The 17,618-nt window shown below is 56.6% G+C and overlaps 1 protein-coding gene across 1 annotated transcript; it reads left to right on the plus strand.

The window, feature by feature from the left end:
- Positions 1-6,545: 6,545 nt before the first annotated feature.
- LOC111161148 (Rho guanine nucleotide exchange factor 15) lies at positions 6,546-17,213 on the plus strand. Its single transcript, XM_022524672.1, has 16 exons — positions 6,546-6,647; positions 8,509-9,161; positions 9,453-9,782; positions 9,989-10,043; positions 10,627-10,685; positions 10,788-10,999; positions 11,097-11,257; positions 11,418-11,570; positions 11,671-11,800; positions 13,286-13,360; positions 13,476-13,569; positions 13,647-13,806; positions 13,927-14,079; positions 14,237-14,319; positions 14,430-14,534; positions 15,590-17,213. Exons 2-16 carry the CDS (start codon positions 8,558-8,560, stop codon positions 15,739-15,741), a joined length of 2,526 nt encoding a protein of 841 aa, XP_022380380.1. The 5' UTR covers positions 6,546-6,647; positions 8,509-8,557; the 3' UTR covers positions 15,742-17,213.
- Positions 17,214-17,618: the final 405 nt, after the last annotated feature.

The raw sequence follows: 17,618 nt of genomic DNA on the forward strand, positions 1-17,618 counted from the left end.
GGAGAGACAGTCCTTATCAGGCTCCACGCTTGGTGGACATGGGGCTCGATCTCAGGACCCTGAGACCACAACCTGGGCCGAAACTAAGGGTCAGACGCTCAACCGACTATGACACCCAGATGCCCCATTTGTGTCTGTTCTTTTGCTAATGCCATGTCACTTGGTTACTGTCAACTGTTATCACGTTCTTCTGAGTACAAATGTCCCAAAACAGATCTGAGAGGAGGGGAGGGAGAACTCAAAGGTGGCCCCAGGTGCCTGAGAGAAGGAGAGGCGGGAGGATGCTGGGGTGGAGGGACTGGGCTGTGCCTCTGCTGGGGTGGGCCGGATGCTGAGCCAGCCCCTGAAGGGCTCAGGCTCCCCCTGGTGACAGAGGGACAGGATCCTCTGTCCTCACTGAGAACAGAACCTGTGTGGATTCCCAGAACTGGCAGTCCTTTCCTCACTACCCCCTTCTGATTCATCCCATACCTGGGGGAGTCTGGACTCCCAGAAGATTCTTCTGGAGGTCAAGGTCTTGGCCAGCTCAGAGATCAGTCAGACTCAACATTTCTTTCATTGTCAGCTTCTCTCCCCTCATAAGGGGCTGTTTTTTGGGTTACAAGTGACAGACACCCAACCCAAACCAGCTTGCAGAACGGGAATTTACTGACCCACCTAACCGAGAAGGGGAAACACAGCTACGATTTCAGGCCAATGGCATCAGGGACTCTAGTCGGTGTCTCTCCGCCTCTCCCTTGTGTTGGTGTTGTTCTCAGGCCGCCTCACTAATGGCCCCCAGCAGCTCGAGCCCTGTGTCCCCCCCAGCCTCGCAGCCCCAGTGGAAAGAGAGTGCTTTGCTCATCCAGAGCTGCATCATGAATCAATCCCAAATTGAGTGGCTTGAGACACAAACCATTTCACTGCTCATGAATCTGTGGATCAAGAATTGAAACAAGGGGTGCCTGGGTGGCCCAGTGGGTTAAAGCCTCTGCCTTCAGCTCGGGTCATGATCTCAGAGTCCTGGGATCGAGCTCCGCATCGGGCTCTCTGCTCAAGCAGGGAGCCTGCTTCCTCCTCTCTCTCTCTGCCTGCCTCTCTGCCTGCTTGTAATCTCTGTCAAATAAATAAATTTAAAAAAAAATCTTTAAAAAAAAAAAAAAGAATTGAAACAAAAAAAAAAAAAGAAAGAATTTGGTCAGGGCTCAGCATGGATGCCCTTGGGTGGCATCAGATGGGCTTGTCACGTGTCCTAAGACCTCCTTCCCAGCCGGTGTCTGGGGCATGCTGGTTCTCTGAGTGGCTTCTCCCTCCGTGTGCCCTCCCAGTGGAGTCTAGCCCACATTTCTGCACTCCATGGCCGGCTCCCAAGAGGACAAAGCAGAAGCTACCAGTCCTCTTCAGGCCCCAAATGGGCATAGTGTGAGTTCATCCCCAAGTCTCTAGATCAAAGCAAGTCGCCGTGGGGCCAGCCCGGATTGACTTGGAGGGAAAATCAAGTCTTCCTCTTGATGAGAGGGGTGGCAGTCACACTGCAAGAGGGCATTTGGGATGGGAGGGATTGCGGCAGCTGTCTTTGGAAATGAGCTACCAGTGGGACTCGAGTCCCTTCTTCAATGAGCGGAACCCGGATTCTGCGTGGGTTAGGCTTTAGCCTTGCTGGTATCCCACGCTCAGCCCTGGAACCCATCTCAGCAGCTAGGGGAGGCAGAATGTGTTGACTCGCTGCTTCTGGGCCATGCATCACGCCCAGGATGGGCCATCTGGACGAGAATGATGGGAGCGGGAAACGGTGGGGGGAACAGTTCCCCAAAGGAAAACCAGGTACCAGAAGGGGGGGACCGGGCATGGTACCAATTAAAATTACTGCTGTCCACTTCCCTCATCCGGGCTCAACCTTCAGTGCCTGTTCCGTCCCATCTGGTTGCCCACCATGTGGCCTCTCCTTCCTTCGGCATCCTATCCCTCTTTCCATTTTGAAAAGCTAAGATTCCCTTTAAAAAAAAAAAGATTTTATTTATTTGAGAGAGGGAGAGACAGAACACAAGCAGGGGGAAGGGGAGAGGCGGATGGAGAGAACATTAAGCAGTTCTCCACACTCAGTGGGGAGCCTGACGCAGGGCTCGATCCCAGGACCCTGAGATCATGACTGGAGCCAAAACTAAGAGGCAGGTGCTTAACCAAATGAGCCACCCCGGTGCCCCTGAGCTTCCCCTTCACTCTTCTCTGGATAGTTCCATTTCCTCTTCACTATGTCTATGCTTCCGTGGTCTCCCCAGATGTCCTGGCCAAGCCCTACCTGATTTTTTTTTTTCCTACCTGATTTTCAAGGAACACTCGAGGCTGCCTGATGTGGAGGTAAAGAACTGGGAGATAAGACCTGAGGGGTCCTGTGTCCTTCCAGAAAATAATCTTCAAGGAGAATCAAAACCAATCATATTGAAACTCCTTGATTACTTCGTTAGTCCTATTTCAAATTGAAGGGGCGCCTGGGTGGCTCAGTGGGTTAAAGCCTCTGCCCTCCGCTCAGGTCATGATCCCAGGGTCCTGGGATTGAGCCCTGCGTCGAGCCCCGCGTCGGGCTCTCTGCTCTTTGGGGAGCCTGCTTCCCTTCCTCTCTCTCTGACTGCCTCTCTGCCTACTTGCAATCTCTCTGTCAAATAAATAAATAAAATCTTTTAAAAAATTATATTTCAAATTGAAAGCATTATGGACAAAAAAAAAAAAAAAGTCCATTGCAGCATTCATCGTAATGGCAAAACCTGAATGCTACCCACGTGGCTTGCACGCGGAAATGGGTTTTTATCATTGATTCTTTCAGCAATAAGAGACAGAAACCCAGCTCCCCACTAACCTAACCACAAAAGGGAATTCAGTGGCTCAGGAAATGGGGCCGTCCAAGGGACCCCCTTGAGTTGTCAGGCCCCCTCCAACCCTTGGCTCTGCTTTCCTTGGGTATGGGACTCATTTTCTCCTACTATTGACTAGTTTCCTCCATCGCAGGGGAGGGGAGTGGTGGGTGGTGGAAGGGAGGCCAAGTCTGATCGCTCTGGGCTTACATTGTTCCTGCTTTGTGACCTTGGAGGAAAGAGAAAGCAGCTCTTTCCCAGGGGCCCGGAGAAGGAGGCTGTCTTGGCTGGGGTGTCTTGTGTATTCCTGGGCCAGTCTCTGTGGCCAGAGGAATGGGAACCCGTGACTGACCAAACCTGGGTCAGATGGCCGCGAGGAGGTTCTTGTGGTTGGTTGGAACCAGACAGAGTGGGGAGGGTTGCTGGGGAAGGCGACGAATTTCCTAGAAGTTTGTTATTGCTCTTACCAAGATGGTAAACCCTAGTTGATGGGATATTATAGTCCAGGAAAAGGTGTAGTGACAAAGACCATGTAGCAACATGCGGGACCATGTCTGGTCATTAAGCAGTGCTAAGAGAAGGAGGCAGAATACAGACTTGAAACCATGCTGGTCCCTTTGGAATGCGGTATCATAGAAAGCCTTCGCCTCGCGGGGGTGGTGGGAGACTGTATGACTGCATTCACGACGCTCACTCCCTTTGCAAAAGCACTTGTACAACACAATATGTGTGTGCGAAAGAAAATAACCTGGCGTGTATCGCATGATCAGATTTTCAGAGCTCAGTTTCCTTTTGGAAGGAGACGGGGCAGATGTACAAAGAAACAGACGGTGATTTTTATAGCTCTACAAAGTCTCATGGTCTGGGTCTTTGTGGTTGCTTTGAGCAGTGAGCCTGGTAGAACCTCTTTGTCGGGAATGTTAGAACATTTGGAGCATTGTTTCAAGGAACTTCCATTCCCCCAAAACACGCTGTCCTGCCTCTGGGAGTGGGGAACATGTCTCACCAACAGTCAGGCCAATGAGAAGCCTCTAGGTGGGTCTGTCGGGACAGAGAGAGGAGAGAGGAAGGTCGGGGAGCCCAGGGTGGTCCAGGTCACTCCAGTCCACTGCTGCCTACGTTCCCACTCACACTGCCTGGCATGGTTTATGGGACGCCAGATGCCACTCATGTTTGCAGCTAATAACCTTCATTTTGGGGATATCCTTTTTTTAAATATTTTATTTATTTATTTGACAGCGAGAGATCACAAGTAGGCAGAGAGGCAGGCAGAGAGAGAGAGAGGAGGAAGCAGGCTCCCTGCTGAGCAGAGAGCCCAATGCGGGGCTCGATCCCAGGACCCTGAGATCATGACCTGAGCTGAAGGCAGAGGCTTAACCCACTGAGCCACCCAGGCGCCCCGGATACCTTGTTTTTATTTCTTTTTATTTTTTGAAAAAAATATTTTAAAGTTATCTGTACACCGAGTTGGGACTTGAACTCACGACCCCAAGTTCAAGAGTCACACGCGCTACTGACTGAGCCAGTCAAGCGCCCCTTGGGTTATCTTTTTTAATGTTATTTTTTTAGAAAAGATTATTTATTTGAGAGAGATAGCACAAGCAGGGGTGAAGATCAGAGGGAGAGGGAGAAGCAGGTGTCCCACTGAGCAGGGAGCCCGACGCAGGGCTTGATCCCAGGACCCTGGGATCAAGACCTGAGCTGAAGACAGACGCTTAACCAACTGAATGACCCACCCAAGTGCCCCTAATGTTATTTTTATAAGTAGCAAAATGAATAAGATATTCCTATTTCTAAACAAAACAGGATTCGTTTGGCTACATTATGTCTATCTAGCTTTCTTGAGTGGGTCTGTGAGGTAATCTTGGAGAGATGTCCTCTTTCGGAAAGCCCAAAAGGACCTAGGGGTGAGGGCTGGGAGGTTGGATTTCTGGTCGGTGTGTGTGTGTGTGTGTGTGTGTGTGTGTGTGTGTGTGTGTGAGAGAGAGAGAGAGAGAGAGAGAGAGAGAGAGATGGAAAACCAGTGGGATCAACAGAGTTGTGGAAATGGTCTGTAGGGAAGGTGAGTCAGGGGACTAGTGGGCTATTGGGGAGGGGGGATTCAATTCAATTTGGCTTAATTTCTAAAATATTAAACACCTATTATATGCCTGACCCTGTTCCAGAATTTTAGGATACATCAGGGAACAAAACATAAAGATTCTGCCACCAGGAAGCTTACTTTTTAACATGAAACATAATTAACTATGGACATAATCTATCAATTTAATGGTAAACGCTGTGGTTGTGGTTTTTTGTTTTTTTTTTTTAAGATTTATATACTCAGGGGTGCCTGGGTGGCTCAGTTGGTTAAGCCTCTGCCTTCAGCTCAGATCATGATCTGGGGGTCCTTGTGATGTGGGAAACAAAGGCAGAAGAAGAATGATCAAATTTCCTTACTACCTACAGCCCATTGACTGGTCCTTGAAACAAGTAGAGTGACTTTCCTCTAGGGACTCAACTGCCTCAGTGTTAACACTTTGCTGAGGGCAAAGGGCAATCCTAGCCTGAGTCTCCCACACCCCCCCTTCCTGTAAGTCTACTTTAATGTATAAAAATTCCTTTGGAAACTTCCTTTATCTCTAACCACCCCCCCAGATACATTTTGGCAATCATCCCCCAAGCACATAACCCACCGATTTACCTCTGAAATGTAATGACTCAGGTTTGTTTAGACGGTAATAAATGACCTTTTCCCAGAAACAGATAGACCCCTCAAGGTCCTGGAAACCTTGCTTTCAAAATTTCTTGGAGACTTACACTCTCCCTAGCCCCCTCCTGACTTGGAAGTATATAATGGGCCACTCATGACCCCAGTCAGCTCTTTCTGCCCATGGGACCTGTCTCTCTGCTTTAGTAAAATCACCTTTTTGCACCAAAGACGTCTCAAGAATTCTTTCTTGGCCACGGGCTTTGAATCCTAAGGTCTTTCCTACATCACTTGGATGGAGCCCCAGGTCATAGGCTCCCTGCTCAGTGGGGAGCCTGCTTCTTCCTCTCCCTCTGCCCCTGGCCACCCACCTCCCCTGCGAGCAGAGGGCAGGGCGGAGGGTAGATCCTGTAGTGCCTGGTTGATCATTGAGAAAAATTTGCCTTTCACTTGGAGGAGAAAGGGGTTCAAACATTTCTATCCCAGTTTTCTGGCTTTTCTTTGCAGTGTCTTGTTTGGGTGTGTGTGTGCACGCACGGATCTAGAAAGAGACGCACCTGGACGTGGGCAGAGGCCCCGGAATTTCAAAACTGCCCTTGTATCTTCCTCCCTGTCACCTGCAGCCAGGCTTGGGTGTGGCTCCTGCCACCTCCTCAGCTGCTTTTACGGCGTACCCCCTGCCCTCTGGACTCAGCTCCCTAAGCACAGAGCGAACTGGAAGTGAGAGGGTCCCCTGCCCACCCAGCCCCAGTGGTGGACACCAAAGCTGCCCACTGGGAGAGGGAGAGTCAGTGCCTGGGACCCAGAGAGAGGCAGACTAAGAACCGGGGGCAGGCAGGGGTCCCAGCAAATGTCCAGCACCCACCTGGAGGAGACGGTCTCAGCTCTCCTCTCGCTCCTGGGCCCTCTCCCACTGCTCCCCCCACCCCCATACACACATGCATACACGCCTGACACAATGGCCGGGTGGGGCTGAGGAACTGGCTTCCTCTGTGGAGATCTCAATCTGGGCCCTCGGTTCCCGCCCCAGAAACACAGGAACAGACATTCAGAGACTGGGCCCCACATTCCTCGCTCCAAGGGGTCGGCAGGACCCGCTGAAAGTAGACGCTGCTTCCAGAAAGATAAAGGTAAGTTCAGGGGGCACTATCACAGAGCTGGTGGGGGCAGAATCCTGGATGGGGGTGCCTTGGTATAAATAATGGACTGTCGCACCCCGTGGGACAGGTTAGCAGTTAAAGGGACAGGCTATGGTGTGAGGTGTGGGACAGAGGGTCAGACAGTAGTGGAGGGACTCACACCGTCCCTTAGCTGACAGGAGTTTAGACCCTGGGCCCTCCCACCAGCCCAGTCCTGTGCTACTGCTACCCAGTCCTCACTGCAGCCCCTGGGAGACCCCCGTCTACACATCAGGGCAAACGGAATGGTTGGTACAGCAGAGACCACCCTCTGGGCCTGAGGTTCAGCCTCTCCCGGGACCCTCAGGATCCTGGGTCCCTCGCATCTTCCAGACCCTAGTGTGCGCATGTGGAGTGCGGTGTGGTTTGGGGGGGGGTTGTCCGGTTGGGAGGAGGATGCGATTCCTGTTTCCTGCCCCTACTCACTCAGCCCTGGGAGGTGACAGAGGGGACAGGACTGAAGGGTGAGTGCGTGGAACCCGAGTACCTGGGTCCGGCCAGAGGCCCGAGTGGAGGGCGGGAAAGGAAGTAAACGCAGGTACCTGGGGGTGGGGAGGGATCCAGGAGAGGGCCAAGGCTGGGGAGGAGCTGGCGGGCTAGTGAGGCCACTCGCCAGGCCACCTAAGGAACTTCCTGCCAGAACACAGAGGCCATTGAGCTGTAAGACTCCAGCGTCCCGCCCGCAGCAGCCACCCGGCATCATTTCTCCAGAACCCAGCCTGGGTCTTGGAGGGCTCTGACTTTCCTGCCGACTCCTCCGGAGTTTGGGGGCACCGCCCTGGCCCCCCGCAGCCTGCTCAGGATTGCTGCCGCCTGCGCGCAGGAGGAGGTGAAGCCCAGATGCCGGTATCCCGGCCCCACTGGTCCTCACCTTCTGTCTGGTCTCCTGCCCACCCACCGGGCCTCCTGGCAGGACCCAGGCTGCCGCCGGGGCCTCTCGGACCAGACTGGAGGGGGTAGGTGGGGGGGGGGGCAGGCAGGGATGGGGACGGGGCAGGACAGACCATGCCCGGGGCCTCCTGGTCTCTTGGGGTCAGAGGCTCCAGGAATCTTCAGGGCAGGAAAAGGAGACTAAAAATAATCCGGAAAGGGAGAGTCCGGAGAGAGGAACTGGGAAATGGGGGGCGGAGGGCCGGCTGGGGCAGGGAAATAGTGATGCATCCCTCACTGCCGGGCTCGCGCGGCGCGCCTGCGCACACGGCGGCCCAGGCGCCCCCCACCACCCACCACCCCCGTAGACAGAGCCGGGCACAGGCGCCCCCGCGCACCCCACCTCGCCCCCGCACACGCCCAGCAGCCTCCGCTCGCCGGCGCCTGTCTGCACAGAGCGGTGCGCTCTCAGCGTGTCTCACCGCAGCCGTGTAAATGGCACACGAGCGTACACACACACACCGCACACGCGATCACACACGCGCGCACGCGTGCACACACAGAGAGCTCGGCAGCTAAATGCATCTGGCCACAGGGCAAGCCCAGCGTCCCTTACATTTCCAGTTCTCATGTACTTCTTCCCCACCGCCGCCTGCCCCCTCTGGGTCTCTAACTGGGCGCCCCCAAGCCCGCTCACTGTCTCCTCTGGCCTGACTCTGGCAGCAGAAGCCAGAAAACAGAAATGCAGGCGGGGAGGCAAGGAGAGGTGAGCGGCGAAGGCAGGAGACAGCGAGATGAGAAGGAAGCCGAGGGCGGGCACCAGCCTCCCCTCCTGACCCTGACATCCTGCCCTTTTTGTTGGCCCACAGTTTCTGCTCAGAGGCCTCAGTCTACCCGCGGGCTGGGGGCACTAAGGGTCTCTTTCTCCCTCCCTCTTCCTCAGGGGATGACTCCAGCAGAGCACCCCACTCTTTTGAAGAGCCCAGAGGGAGATGTCAGCCCAGTCTCTTCCTGCAGCAACACCCCCTACCCAGAAGCCCCCTCGGATCATCCGCCCCCGCCCCCCTTCTCGACCCCGGGCTGCCCAGCCCCCAGGGGCCCACCACAACGGCTCATCTCCCCAAGAACCTGCCCTCACCTCCAATGATGCACCAACCCCAGTGGGCACCTCCATCCACTGGGACCCCCCTGCCTCCTCCCTCAAGCCCCCTGCCCTCCTGCCTCCATCAGCTTCTAAAGCCAGCCTCGACTCCCAGACTTCTCCAGACTCCCCTTCTAGCACCCCCAGTCCCGCGTCCAGGCGCTCCGTCACCCCAGAGCCTGCTCCCCAGTCTCCAGTTCCCCCACCCAAGCCCTCTGGGTCACATACTCTGCCCCTGCTCCCCACGCCGGGGGTCCCTGCCCAGGGCGGCTCTGCCTCAGCCCCAGGCACTGTGCGGAGACTGGCTGGCAGGTTTGAATGGGGGACTGAAAGCAGGGTCCAGGCTGCGGAGGCCCTGGAGTCGGGTCCCCAAGGGGCAGCGGATGTGAACGGGGAGAGAGAGGCTCCACAGGGCAACCTTGCTGGGAGTGGATCCCAGGAGAACGGCACTCCGGGTAAGTGTGTCATGGGGCCCCGGGTAGGCTCCTTCTAGCCCATCTTCTTTGATCTCGGTGCTTTAAGACTGGGTGCTTTCAGAGGCTACGATCTTAAAAATGGATTTCATGTTTGGAAAATCTGGTTTGCATATTTGCTGGGGTCTGAAGACAGGCAGGTGGAGGAAAGAGATACTTGAGGCTAGACCGCTGTGTCCCCCTGCTGGATGGGTTCAGGGGAGGGAGGGGGCCTGGGCAGCGTGGGGCCAGGCCTCAAGGGCCTCCACCTTAGGACACCCGTGTCTCCCACAGATGCTGGCCTGGCCTGCCCTCCTTGCTGCCCTTGTGTCTGTCACATAGGCCGGCCTGGCCTCGAGCTCCGCTGGGTGCCTGTGGGGGGCTATGAGGATGGCCCCAGGGCTTTCTGCCGTGCCTCCCCATTGAGGGCCTCCCGCTCTCGCCCCAGCCCTCCAAGCATCGGTCTCCCCCCAGTGGTCCTTACATCCTACCGCTCCACAGCCGAGCACAAACTCCTCCCGCCCCTCAAAGCCCCCAAACCAATTTGGGTCAGGCAGGACACCAACTCCGGGGACCCGCCCCAGCCAGATCTCGATCCGCCCTTGGAAGATGGAATCCATACAGGTACTGGCCTGGGGGAGGGGGCTTCTGGGCTGGGAAGGGAAGGGGCCGAAGTAAAGAGGTCTAAAAGCCTACAGACTGCCACCCTCAACAGGCCCTGAGGGCTTTGGTTCCTCTGCCAGTAAGTGTCTCTGCTGGGTCTGGACTCAGGGGTCCTGGGCTGGGGACCTGGAGGTCTGTTCTCTTCACTGTGGGCAATCTCTCTCCAGAGGACAATCCTGATGAAACTCCTCAGAACACTCCTCCAGCAACAACGAAGGGCAGGTACCAAACCCCCGCACACTTACTCCCTACCCCAGAGCGCAACCCCAGCCCTGTCCCAATATGGGGCAAAGCACGTCTCGGGCTCTGGAGACAAGCAGCTCTGTTCCTTGCCGTGTGACCTGAGACAAATCACTTTGACTTTCCGGGTCTCAGGTCCTCATCTGTGGGCGGGGGTAAGCCCGCCAGTGACCTCACCCGAGGCGCTGAGGGTGGTCTTGGGGGTCCGTTTGACAGTCCCCCACCTCCAGCCTCCCTCTGCGGCCACCGTCCACAGATCCATCTGGCACCGGGAACATCTCTCCTGTGTCCTCTGGGCTTGTCATTCATTTTAGATTCAGGACCCCCAGCTGGCATGAATTCTCCTGGGCGGATCTCTCGGTTGCATGGGAAAGAGCAGGGGGGTGCGAGCTTGGGTTGATCACGCGGAGTGTCCCTGAGACACAAACAGGGCATCGCAGACAATGGTTCATCCTGAAACAGCTGAGAGAGAGGCTTTACACTAGCGTGTGAATAGCAACTACCCCCCACCCCCAGGGGGGTCCCAGTGGGGGCTCTGGGGCACTCCATCTCTTTCTCTCCACAGAGACAAGGAGGGGCTGGAGGAGCTGAAGGAACAGAACTGGGAGCTGCCCCTGCAGGATGGTGAGGACCTCCGGATGTGGGGGTCCCTGCTGTGACCAGCAAGCTGCGGGGGAAGGGTCCCGGGGCGCTGGCTTTCCCTAATGTGCTCTGTCTGCTCTGCAGAGCCCCTGTACCAGAACTATCGAGCAGCTGTGCTGTCCGAGGAGCTCTGGGGGGTCAGCGAGGACGGATGTCCCTCCTCCACAACCCCCGGTGAAGGTCCCACCTTCGCACGGCCCCCTGGACCTCGCAACACACTGTGGCAGGAGCTTCCGGCCGTCCGAGCCAGCGGCCTCCTGGACACGCTGAGCGCCCAGGAGAGGCGCATGCAGGAGGTGGGCACGCCTGGGCTCGGGCAGCGCTGGCGCAGGGGTTGGGGGGGTGGGACCTGGGAGTTGGGCTTTGCACTACGGCCCAGCTCTGCCTCCTCAGAGCCTATTCGAGGTGGTGACATCGGAGGCCTCCTACCTGCGCTCGCTGCGGCTGCTGACGGACACTTTCGTGCTAAGCCAGGCTCTCCGGGACACGCTCACCCCCCGGGACCACCACACCCTCTTCTCCAACGTGCAGCGTGTCCAGGGAGTCAGCGAGCGGTCAGTGGGGTCCTGTCCCCGCAGCCACAGCAGGCCTCGGGCGGCTGAGCACTCCCTTAGATTTCTGCTTGTCCCAGGTCTTCCCTTCCTCGTGCCCACTTAGTGCCCAGCTCTTGTGCAAACTCCTGGTAGACTTGGCTCTCTGCCCCCTCCCCTTCAGGTTTCTAGGGACGCTCCTGTCCCGTGTGCGCTCTTCCCCCCACATCAGCGACCTTTGTGACGTGGTGCATGACCACGCCGTGGGTCCCTTCTCTGTGTACGTGGATTACGTGCGGAACCAGCAATACCAGGAGGAGACCTACAGCCGCCTTATGTGAGTGTGCGGGAGGTGGAAAGCGGGCTGTGCATGCGTGGGAGAGGAAGCTGGGGAGCGGGGTTCAGGGCCAGGGCCTGGAGGTGGCCTGCTTTTGCAGGGACACGAACGTGCGCTTCTCCGCGGAGCTGAGGCGCCTGCAGAGCCTCCCGAAATGCGAGCGGCTGCCCCTGCCATCCTTCCTGCTGCTGCCTTTCCAGCGTATCACCAGGCTCCGCATGCTGCTGCAGGTGCCTGGGGAGGGGGGGAGGGGTAGGGGAGGGGGTTGGGGAACGGAGGGCGGGAGGGGGCCAGGGGAAGAGGTCCTCTGCTCCTCTGCCCCCACACCGGCCCCCTTGGGGAATTCTCCCCAGGCTTCTCAATCCAGGACACACCAAGCCTTCCCTGGGGGTAAGCAGATGTCTCCGGGAGCCATCTGGGTGCAGCTGAAAAGCGCCCCTGGCTAGAGACGCGAGTTCTAGACCTAGCTCTGCTGAGAACTGGCTGAGGGACCTTGGACAGGTCCCTTCCTTTTTCTGTTTTGTTTTTTTTTTTTTTTTTTTTTTAAGATTTTATTCATTTATTTGACAGAGATCACAAGTAGGCAGAGAGGCAGGCAGAGAGAGAGAGGGAGAAGCAGGCTCCCCACTGAGCAGAGAGCCCGATGCTGGGCTCCATCCTAGGACCCTGGGATCATGACCCTAGCCGAAGGCAGAGGCTTTAACCCACTGAGCCACCCAGGCGCCCCGTTTCTCCGGGTTTCAAGAGGAATATGGGGGGTGGTCTTTGGGCTCTCCCACCTCATGCCTTCCTGATGGCAGAGATGTCACTCCCAAAGAGGCAAAAATTAGTTCCTCGGGGGGGCAAAATCTTCGCCATGCCAATGTTGGTGGGACTCCCAAGGGCTCGTAAATAGACACGCAGTGTATCTGGGGTATTAAAATGTCATGATGGGTGGGACACTTAGGGAAAAGGTGTCTAAAAAGGCTCCCCTCTGGAGAGAGAGGCCGAGTGGGGAGTGGGGGTGGGATCAGGTGGAGAAAGAGTTTTCCTGGCAAAGTAGAAACTTCTCCCTAAACCAGGTGATGCAATGGGGGTGCCTTGGTGTGAGGAGTCCTCATCTAGATTATCGGCATTTTCATATCCTGTTCAGCTTTGTGTATCCCCAGTGTAGACAACCTAATAATTGTAACACTAATCATAGCAGCTACAGGACTACAGAGCGCCCCGTCCTTGACACGGTTCTAAGTGCTCTGTACCTGTTTACCCTTACCAACAACTGTGGGTAGGAACTGTTATTGACCCCACTTTGTAGATGGGGAAACGGAGGCACAGAAAATAATTGAGAGAGGCAACATGTGAATCTAGCACTCTTAATCAGTCTGCTACATTGTTGGTGCTAAGAGTTGTGGTTGATAATGATTAAAACGGTAGCAACCCTCTCTTTTGCATTTCCCATGTACCCAGGACTATGCTGAGCCCTTTATGTCTCCTTACCTCACTGAATCCTCACGACAGGGCTATTGGTAGTATGCTAGGTGTGTTTTCTCCCCATTTGACAGATGGGGAAAACTGAGGCTCGGGGAGGTAACCCAAGGTCCTCAGGGTTGTGCAGGCAGTGAGAGGTGAGGTCTCTTGGCCTGATCGAGGTTGGTTTCCCAACCCTGTGAACCCAGACTAAGCATTTTGTCAAGCCAGGTGGGGTCCTCTTAACTGAAGCTCCGCCTTGTCCCCAGAATATTCTGCGCCAGACAGAGGAGGGGTCCAGCCGCCAGGAGAATGCACAGAAAGCCCTGGGTGCTATCAGCAAGGTGGGCAGCAGGGATGCTGGGGTTGGGAGGGGACAGGGACAGGGGCGGGCAGAGGGTGGGTGGGAGAAGAGGTAGGGGTGCATGGGGGTGGGTGACACGACTCCCCTAACCCCAGATCATTGAGCGTTGCAGCGCTGAGGTGGGGCGCATGAAGCAGACGGAGGAGCTGATCCGTCTCACCCAGAGGCTGCGCTTTCACAAAGTCAAGGTCGGTCCCTGCCCTGGTTCCCACCCTCCCTTCCCCCCCCCCCCAAAAACCCCCCCAAACCCCCCCCCCCCCCCCCGCCCCCCCCCCCGGGGCCCTGGTCCCGGCGCCTGGAGCTGCAGGGGGAGCTGACAGAGCTCGGCTGCCGGAGGGGCGGAGTGCTGTTCACCTCGCGCCCCCGCTTCACCCCCCTCTGCCTGCTGCTGTTCAGCGACCTGCTGCTTATCACTCAGCCCAAGAGGTGGGTCCCAGGGAGGGAGGGTGCCCGGGCTGGGGGAGGGAGGAGGGGTCCGGCTGGATCCCTGTCCTCCCTCTGAACCGCCTCTCCTCCCCACCCCACCCCACCCCCTCCACCGGGCAGCGGGCAGCGGCTACAAGTTCTGGACTATGCCCATCGCTCCCTGGTCCAGGCCCAGCAGGTTCCAGACCCATCCGGACCCCCCACATTCCGCCTCTCCCTTCTCAGCAACCACCAGGGCCGCCCTACCCACCGGCTCCTGCAAGCTTCGTCCCTGTGAGTTGTGTCTCCTTCAGAAAACACCCCAGGGACCCTCACTAGGCTTCTCAGAGTACCACCCTTCTCCTCCTCAGTCTCCCTCTTCTGCAGCCCTTGTCTGTCCCCAAGAAGGACCTCTTGGTTCAGATGTGACTCCTCCCTCTGTCCCCACCAGATCAGACATGCAGCGCTGGCTGGGAGCCTTCCCAACCCCGGGCCCCCTTCCCTGCTCCCCGGATACTGTCTATGAGGACTGTGGTGAGTGTCCCCCAGAGGGGAGGAGGGAAGGAAACATGAGGCTTCAAGGGAAGATGGGGGACAAGCTAAAAAGAGTCTCGATCCCACTATGTGTCACTCGCCCCAACCAGACTGTTCCCAGGAACTGTGTTCAGAGCCTTCTGCAGCAGCCAGGATGGAGGGACGAAGTCTGGAGTCCAGGGCGCCCCCCAAGCACCCACACAAGAGCCCCGAAGGTGAGAAATTCTTGTAGTTATTATTCGTTCAGTGAATTTTTATTAAGCACCTCCCAGGTGCTGCTTGCTGTCCCAGGCCCCGAGATTCTTGCCCTGCTGGAATGCACATTCCAGTGGAGGAGAAACAACAAAGAATTAACAAGATATAAAAGTAAATGATACAGGAGTGCCTGACTGGAATATCTGACTCTTGATCTCGGGGTCATGAGTTCGAGCCCCACTTTGGGTGTAGAGATTACAATGCTACAGTGTGTCTGACAGTTATAAGTGCTGTGCGAAAACACAAGTGGAACAGAGTCAAGGAGGTCAGGATTCCCAGGGTTGGGTAGGATTACGATTTAAAATCGGGAGGTCAAGGGGCGCCTGGATGGCTCAGTCGTTAAGTGCCTGCTTTTGGCTCAGGTCATGATCCCAGAGTCCTGGGATCGGGCCCCACGTCAGGCTCCCTGCTCAGCGGGAAGCCTGCTTCTCCCTCTCCCACCTCCCCTGCTTGTGTTCCTTCTCTCACTGTGTCTCTCTCTATCAAATGAATAAATAAAATCTTAAAAATAATAATAATAAAATAAAATCGGGAGATCGAGATGCCCCTCCATGAGGAGGCATGTGTGAGCAGTGACTTGGTAGAGGTGAAGAACTTAGGCACATGGTATCTGGGGGAAGAGTGTCAGGGAGCCCATACAGGAGTCAGTGCAAAGGTCCTGTGGCCAGTGCATTTGAGCAACAGTAAGGAGGCCAGTGTGCTAGAGGGAGTGAGAAAAGGGCAGAGGGGCAGATGGGGTCACAGAGGTAATGGGGACTGGACCATGGGGATCCTCTTAGGTTCCCCTGAGAAATCCAGTTCTCCCACTGAGTGAGATGAGCGGGCATTGCAGGGCTCAACAGGAGGGACTCCCATCCTCTGTTGCTGCTGTGGCCTCCGCCTCTAATGTCATTTCTCCTGATGCTCCAGGCTTCTCCACTAATCCCTGCACTCACTGGGACCCTTGGGCATTAGACCCCATGGGACCTCCTCCTTTCCTTCCCGACCTCTCCCTTGCCTGTCTCTCTTTCCCTAGGCTGGCTGAAGGGGTTTCCGGGGGCCTTCCCTGCCCAGTTGGTGTGTGAAGTCACAGGGGAACACGAGAGGAGGAAGCACCTTCGGCAGCACCAGAGGCTCCTCGAGGCTGTTGGGCCCTCTTCAGGCTCCCCCAGTGCCCCCCCACCGTAATGCAGGCTGGGCGGCGGCGGTGCACAGGCTGGGACAGCTGGCATCTGGGCGAGGAGAGGACAAAGCTCATCCATCCATCGGATTCGCTGTCAGTGGAAACGCTACCTCTATTGGCAACCAATAGGGACCGAGCTTCGGGAGAAGGCAGCCAATGAAAGCAAGGCCGTCGGAGCCCACCGGCGAAGGATGGTTTGAGTGGGTGGCCAATGGAGACAGAGGCCTGGTGCAGAGCAGCCAATGGGTCCTGAGCTGGCTGAGCCGCTGGCCAATGAGTATCCCTGCTCCGCTCACAGCCAAGGAAGACTGATAAACTAAGTCAATAAAGTTTTTAAAAAGGGCTGCGTTGGAAATGAAGGCTCGGGATAAAATAGCCAACAGCAGTGAGCAGGGACGTCCAGCCACGGAAGACGGTGGTCCGGGCCACAGAGACCTGTGCTGCACCTGCTTGGTTCTATAGCAATGACTGTCCTGCCCTTCGAGTGTGGGAAGCGCTTCATTCCATTCCTGGGGTGCCTCCTGTGCCCTCTGAAGCCACTTCCTCTCTTCTAGAAGAATCCAGAGTGAGTGTCTCAGAGAATCGGCGCATGTGTCCCTGTGTCTCTGTAGGTGTCAGGGGAGGTGTCCTAGTGAAGGCGGTGTGTATGGGGTCCCGCCTCCTCCCCGGGGACTGAGCGCTCCATTTCTCCCCTCACCCCCTGCTTTTCCTGTTATTTTCTCCAAGAAGACAGGAGGTCTGGGCTCCCCCGGAGATGATGTGCTGGGTGTGGCTTGGCAGCCAGAGGCCAGAGTGGGGGAGGAGAAGCCTGAGCTCTGGGCCAGGGGTCCACGGCAGCTGGAGGGTGATGCTGGGGCTCAGCCACACAGCCTGGTCGAGGAGTCCGAGGGACTGAAGACGGCCAGTAGCCGCGGCCTGAAGCCCCCTGAGGCTTCCTTGCCCCAACCTTGGCCTCCAACCTGAACCGTAACCAGCCATCCATCCAGCTCAGCTTCGGGCTTCACAGTGGCTCTGGGCCCCAGATTTGGGGGAAGAAACAGGAGCTGTGGATCGCGGGCCGGCCGGGGAGCCTCTCCAGCTTTCCTGACTTCATCCTGGACCTCTCATGGAAACTCTGGGCTCACCAGTGGGGAGGGAACAAAGAGCCAGTGTGGAGTCCCAGCCCTATCCTAGCATCTCATTCCAGGGGAGAAAGTGCCCCAGGGGATGCCAGAAGGAGGTGAGGGATGGAGACAGAGCAGAGCCCACAGTTGCTGGTGGCTCAGCCTGGCACCAGGCCGTCCCTGAGCTGGGCCTGTCACAGTGTCCCTTCAGCTCACGTATGGCAGCTGGCCCAGGATGGCAACTGCCCCACAACCGCAGGAGGGGCAAGGACTCTGGGAGGTTGGGAGGGAGAAAGGGACTGGCCTTTGGCCACCCAGGACTTTGCACAGTGCCTGGCTTATGAGAAACCCTCAATAAATGTTGTGGGACTGTACTAGGGGGAGTGTGTGCTTAAGGGAACAATAGTCTGCAAATTTGGCTTTGTAAGGGGGTGAGGCTGCTTGGAACGACATTCTTTGAGAGCCACGGTCAGTTGGGCTGTGACTGGGCCTTGGAGACCGGGAGCATGGCCCGAGTGTGTTGGCCCACTCCTAGTCTCTGAGGAATCTAGGGATCTAGGTTGTGGTAGGTCTGCAGAGGGAGGCAGGAACAGAAGGCTGGTGTGGGCTGGGGAGGAGCACAGGGCTAGGCCAGGTATGGCTGGGGCTCCAGCAGGGGACGAAGCTGCGAGCGAGAAGGACAGAAAGGACAGTAAGTCAGCAGCAAATGTCCTTTACCGACCAGCCAAGCATCTCTGTTCAATGCAATTCAATTCGCCACGTGTTTATCCAGTGCCTTC

The sequence above is a fragment of the Enhydra lutris genome, unplaced genomic scaffold, assembly GCF_002288905.1.
Source record: "Enhydra lutris kenyoni isolate GAN:26980312 unplaced genomic scaffold, ASM228890v2 scaffoldscaffold82, whole genome shotgun sequence".
Taxonomy (NCBI): domain Eukaryota; kingdom Metazoa; phylum Chordata; class Mammalia; order Carnivora; family Mustelidae; genus Enhydra; species Enhydra lutris.

What these genes read in the sequence shown, in the direction of transcription:
- LOC111161148 (XM_022524672.1), top strand. Translation starts at nt 8,558, where the DNA reads ATGTCAGCCCAGTCTCTTCCTGCAGCAACACCCCCTACCCAGAAGCCC. An exon ending in GGAAGATGGAATCCATACAG is followed by an intron (nt 9,783 to 9,988) that starts GTACTGGCCTGG and finishes ATCTCTCTCCAG; the next exon opens with AGGACAATCCTGATGAAACT. An exon ending in CCCACACAAGAGCCCCGAAG is followed by an intron (nt 14,535 to 15,589) that starts GTGAGAAATTCT and finishes CTCTTTCCCTAG; the next exon opens with GCTGGCTGAAGGGGTTTCCG.